The 15,293-nt window shown below is 35.6% G+C and overlaps 1 protein-coding gene across 2 annotated transcripts in view; it reads left to right on the forward strand.

Moving 5' to 3' along the window:
* SPOCK3 (SPARC (osteonectin), cwcv and kazal like domains proteoglycan 3) overlaps positions 1–15,293 on the forward strand; it is a 456,613-nt gene that overhangs the window by 301,387 nt on the left and 139,933 nt on the right. For both annotated transcript variants that reach the window (XM_070257231.1, XM_023636338.2), the window contains exon 6: positions 13,709–13,823. In XM_070257231.1, coding sequence (XP_070113332.1) covers positions 13,709–13,823 — 115 coding nt within the window. The remainder of the gene's footprint in view (positions 1–13,708; positions 13,824–15,293) is intronic.

Here is a 15,293-nt window from a genome sequence, read left to right on the forward strand (position 1 = left end):
AAGGGCTAGGGTTGTTGCTCTCCTTCCATAAACACAAAATTAGCATGCCCCATTTCAGAATTAAAATTTCTCCATTTCTTCTTATCACTTCCTAAACTCTGCACTTAAGTATTTCATCCGTTATAGTCCAGTCCAGGAGGGACAAGAGCATTTTTGTAAAAGTGAGACAGACATTACGTTCTTAACCTTGGCCTGCATGGCCTACTGTCAAGAGACCTAGAGAGCAGTGTGATCTTGGACCATGTTAATCCAACAGGAGAATCCAAGTGGCTGAACCAGAATTGAGCTTGAATTCCCATATCCCTTTTGGACAGGCTGTCACCCGAAGGTACAGCAATCAGGCCAGCCTGTGGTTACTATTAGGAGAAAGAAAGAAAAAGCCTAAATGGTTATAGTAGGTATGTATAAACTCTTTTCCTTTAGTTAATTACTCAGGCACCAGCTGATAGGGTATGTTCACTTTCTGGAGACAGCAAAATTCAGTGACCAAACTGGCTTACTAAGGTGAGGGAGGTAGAGTCAGAAATCTTTTTGAGCAGATTTTTGAAGAGACCATCCCAATATTTAGAATATCAGATGCTTGTGGATGGTGAGGAGCATGGAAGGTCCATTAAATACCTTGCCTGTGAGCCCACTGTTCAGTAGATTTTGTGATAAAAGTTGCCCTGTTGTCAGACTAGAAATAGTCTAAAAAGTCTAACACATGACACAGACTATTTCAAAGGACATGACATTAGGGTGTGGCCAGAGTCAGCTGATGGAAGTGGAATAGCAACAGCATTACCTGAAAATGTGTCAAGAGAGACTTGTTGCCGAAAGGGTCCGTTAGTGTTGTGGAACGCCAAAGATAGGGAGTATAACACACCTTGCAGCACAGCTTCCAAATCAGCCTGTTGGTTTACCTGATATAAATGACCAAATAGAATGTCCAAGGGAGGAACATACTCCTTCCAATACCCAAAGAGTCCACTTAGTTGCTGGGACTTCTTTTTTAGTGATGACCAAAGAGAGAACAGTTTTCCTTCAGTGTTGGAAAGGCAGTATTGTGAATCTACCCAGATAATTTTAAGAAACTAGTTAGCAGGCAGGCCTCTGGATTTTGTCGGTTTATCAGCTCTTCCTGCTGGCAGAGGTGGAATAGCACTGCAGTCAGCATCACTGGGTCTCAATCCTCTGACTTTCCAACCAACACAGCTGCATCCTTATAGGGAAAGCTTTGGACGTTAGAGGTTATAAACACCCACTGGTGGCAAATGGTGAAATTTTTCCCTCTTGAAAACTTAACATGTGGCTCTTGGCTCTTTTTTGGATAAGGGAGATCTTCTCTGGCACTTACCAGACAGTGAAGTACAAACACATAGCACATCAATACCTACTATCCATTCAGATGGAGAAGCAATAACAATATCCATTGAATTTGTCCAAAAAGCCCCATGAGAAAGGTCATGTTGGCTTACCTTCCATATTGTAAATCCTGCCTAAGCCCCATGAGTTGAATCCAGTGGTTGACCCCAATAGAAGCTGACGTGGTGGTGACTTGAATGTCTATGTCCAACACAGACATAAAAGCTTGAGCCTCTCCTCTACCCCAAAGTTCTTCAGTACGTTTGGATCAATGTTAATGGCCTTCTGTCTCATTTAGAAATAAGGAAACCTTGATCTTGTTGTCAAGATAACACCCCTTCCTCCTCCTGCATGGAGGCTCGTGAGCATTAACCAAAGCAGTATTTAGACAGTTTCGGTCAATCTTACCCCTTGCTACTCAGGCTTAAAATTTTCAGTAGCAGGTAGAACAGTGGGTGAACCTTACAATACCTTTGGCTCATGACTTAGGTGAGAGCATTCACTACTGGATCATAGGAAATCTTATCATATCTTCTAATCTGGTCCATGGGGCTCTGTGTCCCTTCACTTCTAGAAAGCCATATCTGTGTCAGCATCACATCCTTATTGCTAAAAAAAAAGTCAAGAACTATGAAGGATTTGAGATTTTTACCCTACTGGCAAGTAAATGCCACAGTTTCATGAATGCAGGCAGAAGACATGAGCCTCCTGGGTCAGAGACAAAAGAATTTATTACTTATGACACAAGCAGCATAATTTTTATGTTTATGTCAGCTCTTCTTTCCCAACAGGGGCAATGCAGAGTGGCCCAATTGGATGTTCCACACACATTGGGTTTGTGTCACAGCTAAGGAAATATGGGTATTTTATAATGGGCTGTAGACAAGCTTCCTGAACCTTTTCCCTGTGAGAAGACATTATCTTTATTTTACTGGGAAACAAACAAATCTGCCTGGTCTTCCGGAAGGAGACATTGTCTCTATCTTGCAAGGGTATTTACTATACAAACAAAACTGAATAGATAATACAAAACAAAAGGCTGTCAATGCCTCTGTTCCCATGATGTACAGAAACACAGGAGATCCATAGGGACTTGTGTCTCAACACTACAAAATAGTAGGGTAGCTCTATAATGTCAGAAAAACTAGATATACAGAGAAAAGTCATAGAAGATGAAGAGAATTGCTACAAAATGATTAATATGTTAATTTACCTGGAAAATCTAATATAATAATTCTAATCTTGTATGTATGTAATAAAATAGTCTCAAGATATATAAAGTAATCTTGTATGTATATAGTAAAATAGTCTGAAGACATAAAAAGAACTTTCTACAGGAAGAAATTATCAAGTCTCACTAACATGTCGTGAGATTTCAACACTCCTCTCTTAGCAATTAATAGAGCTACAGACAACAAATGTTAGGCTCCTCCCCTCCGTCCCCTGGCTCAGAGTAAGTCAGTGGGACCCACTGCACACTGATGGAGGGAGAAGGGTTGAACCCTGTATCATAGCCCTGGAGGAGTGCCTACCTGTGCCTAAAAACATGGCATATTTAGTGAGGAATTTGTATTCTGAGATGACCAGCAAGACTGTCAGGTTAGTTATGCTGAGCTATTAAGAAAATAGATTGAGCATGTAAGTAAATCTATGTCTCTCATTTGTTGGAGAAAGTAGTTACAAAGATAGAAAATGGGAGGCTGGAAAGAATTCTGAGATGTTGGATTGAAATTGGAGGGATCAGTATGAACTCATGTTGAATATTTTTGGGGTTTAAAAAAATATATATACAAGGACACATGGAATTTGTTACAGTTGTTTTTGTGTGCATGTGTATCCTAGAAGGTTGGTTGTTTATTTACAATATTTAATAAATTATCCACCTCTGCAGGGGAACTTGTTTGCTTCTGTTATCTCTGTTTCACCTTACCCAGACTGTTTTTCCTTTTCGTATTCACCTTTCTTGTATAAACTCATATTTAAGAATATGTATTAGCTACTCCAGTTAGCAGGTCCTCCCTCTTTACTGTAGCGAACATGGCCAGGAGTCTTCCTTCCCAATGTGTACGAGAAGCCATGGTCTTAGATGCGCATTTATTCCTGTAGTCAGTCAATGGAAGGCACAGTAACTCTGAGTATAATGGCTTCTCAGGTTACCCTCTGAGATTTGCACAAGAGGAAACTTTGCCTAGTGGAGAAACTAAGTTTATGCGTTTATATCTTCGTGTCAAAACCATTTGCACCAGATCTTCCCTATCTTTCTCTTTGAGCACATCCAAGGTATTTCATTGCTACCAGTGCTTAAAACTCCATGGGGTGGCTGGCTCCGTGGCTGAGTAGTTAAGTTCGTGCGCTCCGCTGCGGCGGCCCGGGGTTTGGATCCTGGGCGCGGACATGGCACCACTCTTCAGGCCACGTTGAGGCAGTGTCCCACATGCCACAACTAGAAGGACCTGCAACTAAGATATACAACTATGTACATGGGGGTTTGGGGAGATAAAGCCAAAAAAAAAAAAAAAAAGGAAGATTGGCAACAGTTGTTAGCTCAGGTGCCAATCTTTAAAAAAAAAAAAAAAGACTGCATAGGGGCTATTGACCATTAAGCATATATCTTAGCTATAAGAATAGTACATAATTATAGATAGGCTCTTGGTATTTCTTATGCATAATAAACAAGGAATTTCCTCAAGCTTTATGTTTATTAAAACAGTTAATATAAAAATTTAAGTATGTAAGCCCAATAGACATTGAAATGTATGCACAAGATGTCACAATTTAGTATTTTTGTTTGCGTAATTGTTGAAGTCATCTCCTGCTTTGAGATTTTCAGTCTTTTCTCTTGTTGAGTAAATTTAACCTTCTGTCCTGAATCTTTTTTTTTATTGAGTTATTGATAGGTTACAATCTTGTGAAATTTCAGTTGTACATTAATGTTTGTCAGTCATGTAGTAGGTGCACCATTTCACCCTTTGTGCCCACCCCCCACCCCACCTTTCCCCTGGTATCCACTAAACTGTTCTTAGTCCATAATTTTAAATTCCTCATATGAGTGGAGTCATACACAGATTGTCCTTCTCTCGCTGGCTTATTTCACTTAACATAATTCTCTCAAGGTCCATCCATGTTGTTGCAAATGGAATGATTTTGTTCTGTTTTGCAGCTGAGTAGTATTCCATTGTATATATGTACCACATCTTCTTTATCCATTCATCTGTTGCTGGACACTTAGGTTGCTTCCACGTCTTGGCTATTGTAAACAGTGCTGCAATAAACATTGGGGTGCATAGGACTTTTGGGATTGCTGAGTTCAAGCTCTTTGGATAAATACCCAGTAGTGGGATGGCTGGATCGTATGGTAGTTATATTTTTAATTTTTTGAGGAATCTCCATACTGTTTTCCATAGTGGCTGCACCAGTTTGCATTCCCACCAGGAGTGTATGAGGGTTCCTTTTTCTCCGCAACCTCTCCAACATTTGTTGCTATTAGTTTTAGATATTTTTGTCATTCTAACGGGTGTAAGGTGATATCTTAGTGTAGTTTTGATTTGCATTTCCCTGATGATCAGCGATGATGAGCATCTTTTCATGTGCCTATTGGCCATTTTTTGATTGGGTTGTTTGATATTTTGTTGTTGAGTTGTGAGAGTTCTTTATATATTAAGGATATTAAGCCTTTGTCAGATATATGACTTGCAAATATTTTTTCCCAGTTAGTGGGTTGTTTTTTTGTTTCAATCCTGTTTTCATTTGCCTTGAAGAAGCTCTTTAATCTGATGAAGTCCCATTTGCTTATTCTTTCTATTGTTTCCCTTCTCTGAGAAGACATGGTGTCTGAAAAGATCCTTTTAATACTGATGTCAAAGAGTGTACTGCCTACATTTTCTTCCAGAAGCTTTATGGTTTCAGGTTTCACCTTTAGGTCTTTGATCCATTTTGAGTTTATTTTGGTGAATGGTGAAAAAGAATGGTCAATTTTCATTCTTTTACATGTGGCTTTCCAGTTTTCCCAGCACCATTTGTTGAAAAGACTTTCTTTTCTCCATTGTATGCCCTCAGCTCCTTTGTCAAAGATAAGCTGTCCATAGATGTGTGGTTTTATTTCTGGGCTTTCAATTCTGTTCCATTGATCTGTGCACCTGCTTTTGTACCAGTACCATGCTGTTTTGATTACTGTAGCTTTGTAGTATGTTTTGAAGTCAGGGATTGTGATGCCTCCCGTTTTGTTCTTTTTTTCTCAGGATTGCTTTAGAAATTCGAGGTCTTTTGTTGCCCCATATGAATTTTAGGATTCTTTGTTCTAATTCTGTAAAGGATGTCATTGGGATTCTGATTGGGATGGCGTTGAATCTGTAGATTGCTTTAGGTAGAACGGACATTTTAACTATGTTTATTCTTCCAATCCATGTATATGGAATGTCTTTCCATCTCCTTATGTCGTCATCCAATTCTCTCAGAAAGGCCTTGTAATTTTCATTATATAGGTCCTTCACTTCCTTAGTTAAATTTACCCCAAGGTATTTTATTCTTTTTGTTGCGATTGTGAATGATATTGTATTCTTGAGTTCTTTTTCTGTTGGTTCATTACTGGAGTATAGAAATGCTACTAATTTATGCAAATTGATTTTATACCCTGCAACTTTGCTGTAGTTGTTGATTACTTCTAACAGCTTTCCAATGGATTCTTTGGGGTTTTCTATATATAAGATCATGTCGTCTGCAAACAGCGAGAGTTTCACTTCTTCCCTCCCTATTTGGATTCCTTTTATTCCTTTTTCTTGCCTGATTGCTCTGGCCAGGACCTCCAGTGCTATGATAAATAAGAGTGGTGATAGAGGGCATCCTTGTCTCGTTCCTGTTTTCAGGGGGATGGAGTTTGGTTTTTGCCCATTGAGTATGATGTTGGCTATGGGTTTGTCGTATATGGCCTTTATTATGTTGAGGTAGTTTCCTTCTATGCCCATTTTGTTCAGAGTTTTTATCATAAATGGCTGTTGGATCTTGTCAAATGCCTTCTCTGCATCTATTGAGATGATCATGTGGTTTTTATTCCTCAGTTTGTTGATGTGGTGTATCACGTTGATTGATTTGCGGATGTTGAACCATCCCTGTGTCCCTGGTATGAATCCCACCTGATCCTGATGTATGATTCTTTTGATGAATTGCTGAATTCTGGTTGCCAAAATTTTGTTTGGAATTTTTGCATCTATGTTCATCAGTGATATTGGCCTGTAGTTCTCTTTTTTCGTGGTGTCCTTGTCAGGTTTTGGTATCAGCGTGATGTTGGCCTCATAGAATGTGTTAGGAAGTGTTCCATCTTCCCTAATTTTTTGGAATAGCTTGAAAAGGATAGGTATTAAATCCTCTCTGAAAGTTTGGTAGAATTCCCCAGGAAAGCCATCTGGTCCTGGGGTTTTATTCTTTGGGATGTTTTTGATTGCTGTTTCAATCTCTTTCCTTGTGATTGGTCTGTTCAAATTGTCTGCCTCTTCTTAAGTGAGCTTTGGGAGATTGTAGGAGTCCAAGAATTTATCCATTTCCTCTAGGTTATCCATTCTGTTGGCATATAGTTTTTTGTAGTATTCTCTTATAATCTGTTGTATTTCTGCAGAGTCTGTTGTTATTTCTCCTCGCTCATTTCTGATTTTGTTTATTTGAGCTTTCTCCCTTTTTTTCTTTGTAAGTCTGGCTAGTGGTTTGTCAATTTTATTTATCTTCTCGAAAAACCAGCTTTTTGTCTCATTGATCCTTTCTACTGCCTTTTTTGTTTCAATAGTATTTATTTCTGCTCTGATTTTTATTATTTCTCTCCTTCTGCTGACTTTGGGCTTCATTTGTTCTTTTTTCTCTAGTTCAGTTAGGTGTGCTTTAAGGTTGCGTATTTGGGATTTTTCTTGTTTGTTAAGATGTGCCTGTATTGCGATGAATTTTCCTCTTAATACAGCTTTTGCTGTATCCCTTATGAGTTGGTATGGCATGCTATCATTTTCATTTGTTTCCAGGTATTTTTTTACTTCTTCTTTAATTTCTTCAATGATCCATTGCTTGTTCAGTAGTGTCTTGTTTAGTCTCTACATCTTTGTGCCTTTCTCAGCTTTTTTCTTGTAATTAATTTATAGCCTCATAGCACTATGATCTGAGAAGATGATTGTTATTATTTCAATTTTTTTAAATTTGTAGAGGCTTGCCTTGTTTCCCAACATATGGTCTATCCTAGAGAATGTTCCATGTGCACTTGAGAAGAATGTGTATTCAGCTCTTTCAGGGTGAAGTGATCTATATATGTCTATTAAGTCCAATTGTTTTAGTTTTTCATTCAGCTCCACTATTTCCTTGTTGATTTTCTGTCTGGATGATCTGTCCATTGATGTGAGTGGGGTGTTGAGGTCCCCTACTATTACTGTGTTGTTTTTAACATCTTCCTTTAGGTCTGTTAATAGTTGCTTTATGAATCTTGGTCCTCCTGTGTTGGGTGCATAGATATTTATAAGCGTTATTTCTTCTTGATGAAGTGTCCCTTTGATCATTATATATTGTCCCTCTGTGTCTCTCTTTACCTGTCTTATTTTGAAATCCATTTGGTCTGATATGAGAATTGCAAAACCTGCCTTCTTTTCTTTGCTATTTGCTTGAAGTATTGTCCTCCACCCCTTCACCCTGAGTCTGTGTTTGTCCTTGGGGCTGAGGTGTGTTTCCTGGAGGCAACACTGTCCTGAATCTTTCATCTCTGTGTATGTTCTTTTAAAATCCCTTCTTATTTACTCCTATTCTTTTTCAAAGATTCTCTTCCATTTATATCTGTAAAAATAATTTCTTCTCAAATATCATCCTCATTTTTAGGAGTACTTGGTATCATGATCTTCTATTTTCATCCATTCCTTAATTATTTTTAACCATTCCTGTATCTTTAAGGAAAATTCTATAAGCTGTTATCTATCAAAGTCCATATTATATATTAAGATAAATAATGAGAATGTAGATCAATAGGAAGTTAAAATGATTTCATTAATTTTGTGTATGTATTATGTCAATCATCAAACATGTTTTTATAGATTTTACTTTAACTGAAGCTATTACTGATAATGGAAAGCAACATTGGTCTGGAATAATTTGAAAAAGAATTTTAGTTTAATGACAAATTCAATGAACTGTAAAAATGAGGCGATTGTAAAGTAAACATACTATCCTTTTGATCCTTAAAAAACTTTAATTTATTACCAGATATTGAAGTCTAGGATATCTGTTTACAACAATGGCCTAACAAAGAGGAAAATGTGTATATGAACTGTGCATTATGCACACAAATCACAAAATAAGAGACATTTGACAACAGATGATCTTATAACTCAACTAAATAATTCAATAATATGAAAAATAGTAAGGTTTTTTTAATATGCATTCACTCACAGTCTTGACTGAGACGAGAGAATACACAATCCTGACATTCTAGGACTACTTTGCGTTAAATAGAGTTTGCAGCAGAATGTAATGCAGCAATCCCATGTACATCTGTGATCATACTCAGATACTCTTCAAAGGGAAACCCTCCAAAAACCAGTATTGCATCCAATCCTGTGTTCACAATCCATATGTCAAGTTGTTTTCTCTTTGGCATGTTCTGATGTTGTACTACAGGACAGTGTAAGCTCTGTCCCAAAGGAGAAGTTTCTGCTGGGTATTTTGAGATGTGTTTAATTTCAGAAGAAAAATAAAATATCTGTAATAATAATACCTATTTGGAAAATTGAAGATATACCTACTGGTCCAGAGATTACATTACATCTAAGAGAATGTGTTCAGTAAGATAAAGGTAAAGGATACTTTTCTGCCTCATTTTTTCCTGGCAGTGCTCATTGCTCTGGTAATCTAGTTGACAAGAGAACACTATTTTAACTGGTTCATGACTACATAACAAGGATTGTAAATTTATTAACCTGAGTTAAAGTGCCTTTACTGTCCTCATGTCCTCTCACCTCAGTTAAAATCAACCTGTCTTCTGCAATATAATTTCCCGCCCCCCCACTTATTTGCTGGGAATACATTCTAAGACCTCCAGTGGAACCTGAAACCATGCATAGTACCGAACCCTATATATATATATATACATACACTATGTTTTTTCCTATACACACATACCTATGATAAAGTTTATTATATAAATTAGGCACAGTAAGAGTTTAACAACAATAATTAATAATAAAATAGAATAACTATGACAATATACTTACAGCTTTTCTTTGGCATATCCTGATTGCCAGCATCACTACTCTTCCACTTTGGGGCCATTATTAAGTGATTTCATCACCTTACTCAGAATGGCGTGCATTTTAAAACTTAAGAATTGTTTATTTCTAAAATTTTTCATTTAATGTTTTCAGACCGCTGGTAACTGAAACCATGGAAGGCAACACTGTGGATAAGGGGAACTCCTATACCCAACTTCTAGATGCTGACTTGAATGCCTGATAGAAACAGTTTGAAGTAGAAGGAATAAGAGGAAATTGACTTGCGTATCAGTGCGCCTTAGAGATTGCTTAAATTAAGGATTTAATATTCTCAGGACTCTATTTGGTCCTTTTTTCATTTGGACTTTGCTTAGCAGCATCTGTGCTCACATCCTTAGTATTGTCCCTGTAAAAGGCCTACCTCTGTCCCCTCAGATCTAACTGAGAATGTAGAAAAAATGACTGTGACCTGCCTCGTGTCACCCATGGTGAGGGTGGTATGATATAACATTTTGTAGGGTAAAAGAAGTTTCCAAAAATAAAGTTTTTGGTGAGACGAGAAGTTACCCAAAATAAGCAGGGTGTTATTCCTTAATGAAAACTAGAGTGTTAAGCAGATTAAACAATGGTATAGTGTCTACTTTAGTGTAAAGGGTCGATAAAAGTTGTTCCTATGTTTAACTCCCCGCTTGTGCATGTATGCTACAATTATGATATATGTGTGCAAATAGTAAGTCCCTACTGAATGAATGAATTCAAGATGAATCAACTCATTTTTTCCTCCTCTGATTGTCTTTGCATGGGAAACACCAGAGTGGGGATCTGAAAAACTCAAGTGGAGGAGATTTACTTAAAAAGTGTTAGCTATAGCTAAGTATGAGGGATTCTATTCATGAAGGCTCAGATTGTGTCTACGATATTGGTTATCTAAGGTATAAAAAGGTATAATGTAATAGATTCATCAGTCCAATAGATTAAAAGAGAGAGACTAAAACATCAGTGATTCATAATATTCCATATTTCCCAATTTGTTTTTTCACTTGACTAAAAATTTTCGCCATTTCAATGAGAAACAGAACATTGTTGCTGTTTTTACCTCTTGCTAATTCTATACTTGTTCTACATTGGAAGCACTATAAAATAGTGCTTGAATCCTATTTTAGCCATATATTTTTGATCAGTTGCATAAGGTCTCTAAGCTTCACGTGTAAAATTTATATTAAAAAATACCTATCTTATTTTGATGATCAAAAGGCTAATGTATCAACACTGCTTGTCACAGTTCTTGACACATAGTGATGCCACAATGAAAATAGTAATTTATAAACTATATTTTGTTGTTTTAGCTGATTTTCATTTTCTGCTTTTTCTGGATAATCAAAGTCCCTGTAGTTGGTAGTTTTTTATACCATTGTTTTTGTTTTATATGCATTACTTTCATGAATGCCCAAGAAAAAATTCCTAAGGAAATATGGAACAGATCTTGGGAGTTTAGTTAATCCATTTAATCCATTTTTTGTCTTTCAGTGGACCAGTGCCTACATCAGGGCTTCTCAAACTATGCACTACTGACATTTGAGTTCAGATAATGCTTTATTTTGGGGGGCTGACCTGTGCATTGTAAGATTTTTAGCAGCATTTCTGGCTGTAACTAGTTGGGGCCAGAGCAATCCCCCTAACCGGCTAGTTGAGACAACTAAAAATATCTCCAGATGTCCCCTGGGGGGCAAAATCATCTCCATCTGAGAATCTCTGATTGAAGCCATCTCCCATGGCCGTGGTGATTGCGTCATCTTGAAGACCTGTAACAGTAGCCTCTCCCAGTCTTTGCTGACCCTGATGGCTGAGGTCTTTTCTTTGGGCAGCCTCGATCTCTCCTAGTAAGATCATATTTTCTTCTTTGATCTTGTTATGAAGCCAAGACTTTAACTTACTTTCCGTGACAAGTGTCAATTTTGACCACTGAAAAATCATTCTGCAGGCTTGCTTTTCACAATATCTCATAACTTGTGTTCTCAATACTCAGGGTCTTAATCAGGAATGCATTAATCATGTCTTTCTCTACAGTATTTGCATTTTTTGGTAATTATAGACTAATGAGCATGCCCTTTATGTGATATTTTAGTTCACTTATACCTTGATAAATATTTCAGCTTTGGGATAATTAAGTAAATTGGACATTATTAATTAGAAATGCAATCAGTGGATGTAGGTAAAAAATGTTTTAAAATAACACTTTTCATGTCTTAGTATTCTTTGAATAAAATTCTTCATGAAGACTCCTTTTTTTTTCCAAATCAATCCATAAGTAAATACAACTAAATGGTTTTCTGATTACAGGAAGCTAGATTCATTAACTGTGCGCATGGGGTATATTTGCTGTACTTTTGATTCTGCCGCTCTTTACAGAAACACATCCAGAAACAAAGTGTTCTGTAGAATCATTCTGAAAGAGAAATTGTTTCATTTATAAAGCAATTCTTTTGCAAAACTGTAACTTTATCATTTAACTCAAATCTTGCAGACAGCTTTGAAATATTTAAGTTATAATTATGTCAAAGAAAATTAGCTAAGCGGTGAAACTTTTTTGATGCAAGTTAAATTTTTATAAAGATTGTGCTCTTTTCTTGTAAATTACTTCCTTGGTAAATCACATTACAAACAATGACACCTCAACTTTTAAACAGAAAATACGTGATTCACCTTTTTAATAAACTAACACCTCATGTATTTTTGTTGTTCATTCAAGTATTTTTCAAACTTTCATCTTCTTTGAATAAAAAATCATTGCTAAAATAAACTACATTTAAAATGTAAATGAGTAAAGCGTAATGTATCTTGGAAGGGAGCAAACATATTTTCAAATTTCAAAATTCAATATTAGCTATAATTAATATTGACTTTTGACTTTGCCTGTTCATATACCACTTACAATTGCTCTTGAACTTTTCTTAAATTATGTCATGAGTCAGAATTTTCTTGTGACCCAATCCAGGGTTCTGAAGTACTAAGTTAAAAGAAGTAACCATAAAGAATATGAGATTTCAAGTCTCAAAGTTTTATATAAATTATTTGGCTTTCATCAAAGCACTCATAATTTCTTAACTCTTTCTACTTTTGATTAGTTCCTGGGCATTTGTAATTACACTTAAAATTCATTGTGATTTTAGATGACAAGTTCATTTTGTTCAGTTATTGAAATATTGAATAATGAGAAATAATACCTTTGAAAGAGTTTATTCCTCCAAAAAGGCCCACTAAGTCACTACAAGTATGTTCCAAGTGTAATAATTCTTAATCATTTGTTGCAGGGCTAGTTAAGAATTTTGCTTGTCCATTAGAGAGTTATTTGACAAGGAAAAAAAATGTTGCACAGATGTGTGTAATCTGTTTAGTCATTGGGTGTATTCAGTGCTTCTTGTTATCAGCTGAAGCTGAATTAAATTAGTCACTGGTGCATTTGTCGATGGGAGCCAGAAAGTCTACCCTATTTACTTTTAAAATAATTTGCACTGAGCAAATTATGGACGTAGCCACTAAAGAAATCACATTACTTCAGAATTAGCAAGATCTATTTCTTGTAGAGTAGGAAGATAATTATTGCCTCTTGAAAGATGGAGTAGCTTTACAATATTTTTAATCATATCAAATGTGCAGTTATAAAATATCACCTTAAGAATGAGTTAAGGGTACTCAGGCTTAAAATTCTGCGGAGAGTAATGTTTACAAATAAAGTCAAAGAAAAACCAAACTAAAAAAAAAAACCCTCGTGTGATGTAATAATTTTTATTATTTGCCTTTAATTTCATTCAGATTTTGTTAATATTAACTGAGAGCCTGGTTCATGGTAGCTACTGCTGTTTGATTCTTAAAGAGCTGTAGGTTCAGTCTTAATATCTCAATTATTCATATAGGAAAATAGAGGCTGAAAACATTTAGAAAACTAGCCCCTAATGCTGCATTTAGGAAATGGTATGCATAAGACTTGAATTCAGGTGCAATGCTGTTTGTTCTCTGCCATTGATTTATCTTTCTCCATAGCATGTATAATAAAATTGCAACTGTAATATTGTCACATTTTTGACTTTTTATTGATATAACTAAATATATTAGAATTATTATTGTTTTATCTTTTTCTACAGTGCAAACTAGAATATCAGACATGTGTCTTAGGAAAACAGATCTCAGTCAAATGTGAAGGACGTTGCCCTTGTCCTTCAGATAAGTCCACAAGTACAAGCAGAAATGTTAAGAGAGGTAAGTGATGCCAATTTACTTATAATTTTATATTGATTCCCTCTATTAAAATGTTTTGCAATAAATGTTAAGCAATTAAATACACAATGAAATTTACTTTTATAAAAATACATAACAGTAGTTGTATTGTAAGTGAAGTTTCTTTTCCTTTAGCTTCAATTATTATAGCAAATAATGTTTTTCTATAGATTTCCATTTATCTCCATAGTGATAGCTGGATGCTTCTTTCTTGCATACTCACCATACATAAGAAATCTAAAGCAATGTCTTCTATAATTATTTTGTCTAAAATGTGAGTTTTACATCCGAGTTTTCTTTTGGAGCAACCAAATGAACAGTGGTAACATAGCCAGTGATAAAGTAGTTTGGTCAGAGTGAAGCTGGTCAATTAGTACAATCTTTTGAAATGAAAATGTCTACCCCATATGGAGTGTGTGTGTGTGGATAAAATTTCCTATTGAAGAATTTCATAAATTAAACTTTCTTTTGATTAGATCTGGAGTTTTTAATTCTGTATTTTTATCTGTTCTTTGTCCAATAAAATAGTAAAATACACTTAACTTGATATGTGTCGTAGTATATAATTTGTTTTTTTGTAGATTATTTATTGTAGTGTACATGGTATTATTTATGTATTTGAGATATTGTTTATGATTTTAAAGTAACCTCCATGGCTGCTAGTTCCAGTTCTGTGTGACTAGAGATAAAGAAGGAAATGTAGAGAAAATAGATGTTTCTTTAAGTCAAAGACTCTTTCACAGAGCACAATCATCGACATCTATTATATATTTTATAACTATCTGAATCTTGTAATTTAATAATTGTTATCATTGGCCCTTAATGTGGAGAGTTGATTTTTGCCTTTTTTTCTAAAAAATGTGAACAATGAATATGCAGATAGGAAACAATCTTAGTTAATATGAAGTTTATTTAATGGAAATTATGTATTTTCTTAAAAACATGATAAACTTGATATTCCCTGTTACAGTCTGATGATGGATATTTTATTACAGATAAAACTTCTAAAATTCAACTATGCCATTTATATTGGTCTTTACTCATTATGTAATATTTAAGATAATTTAAAATTAAACTATATTATAGCATTGCCCTTAGTAAAGCAACCAATCAATTTTATTATTCAAAAGTAAATTAGTTAATTTGCAAATTAATGGTAAGCCAGTGCTCAAACATTAGGCAATGTGCAGAAAGACACCAACTGGTGGAAGAAAGATTCTAAGTTGCCTTCCAGGAGTCCCATTCTTTAAACCTCATCCTTGTTGCCTTACAGGCCCAAGGCGAGCTTCAGAGCTTGGTTCCTTATGGATTCCAGCTCCATCTGCCCAGTCTGCTAAGTCCAATATAACCAAACAAGGATGTTTAGCATGAGCTTGACTATATTAATCAGCCCTCGTATAATTAAGAGCTAATTATATTTTTCTTGTAACTAAAGTAGTGCAATATCTCTAC

Source organism: Equus caballus, chromosome 2, assembly GCF_041296265.1.
Source record: "Equus caballus isolate H_3958 breed thoroughbred chromosome 2, TB-T2T, whole genome shotgun sequence".
In the NCBI taxonomy this organism is placed as follows: Eukaryota; Metazoa; Chordata; class Mammalia; order Perissodactyla; family Equidae; genus Equus; species Equus caballus.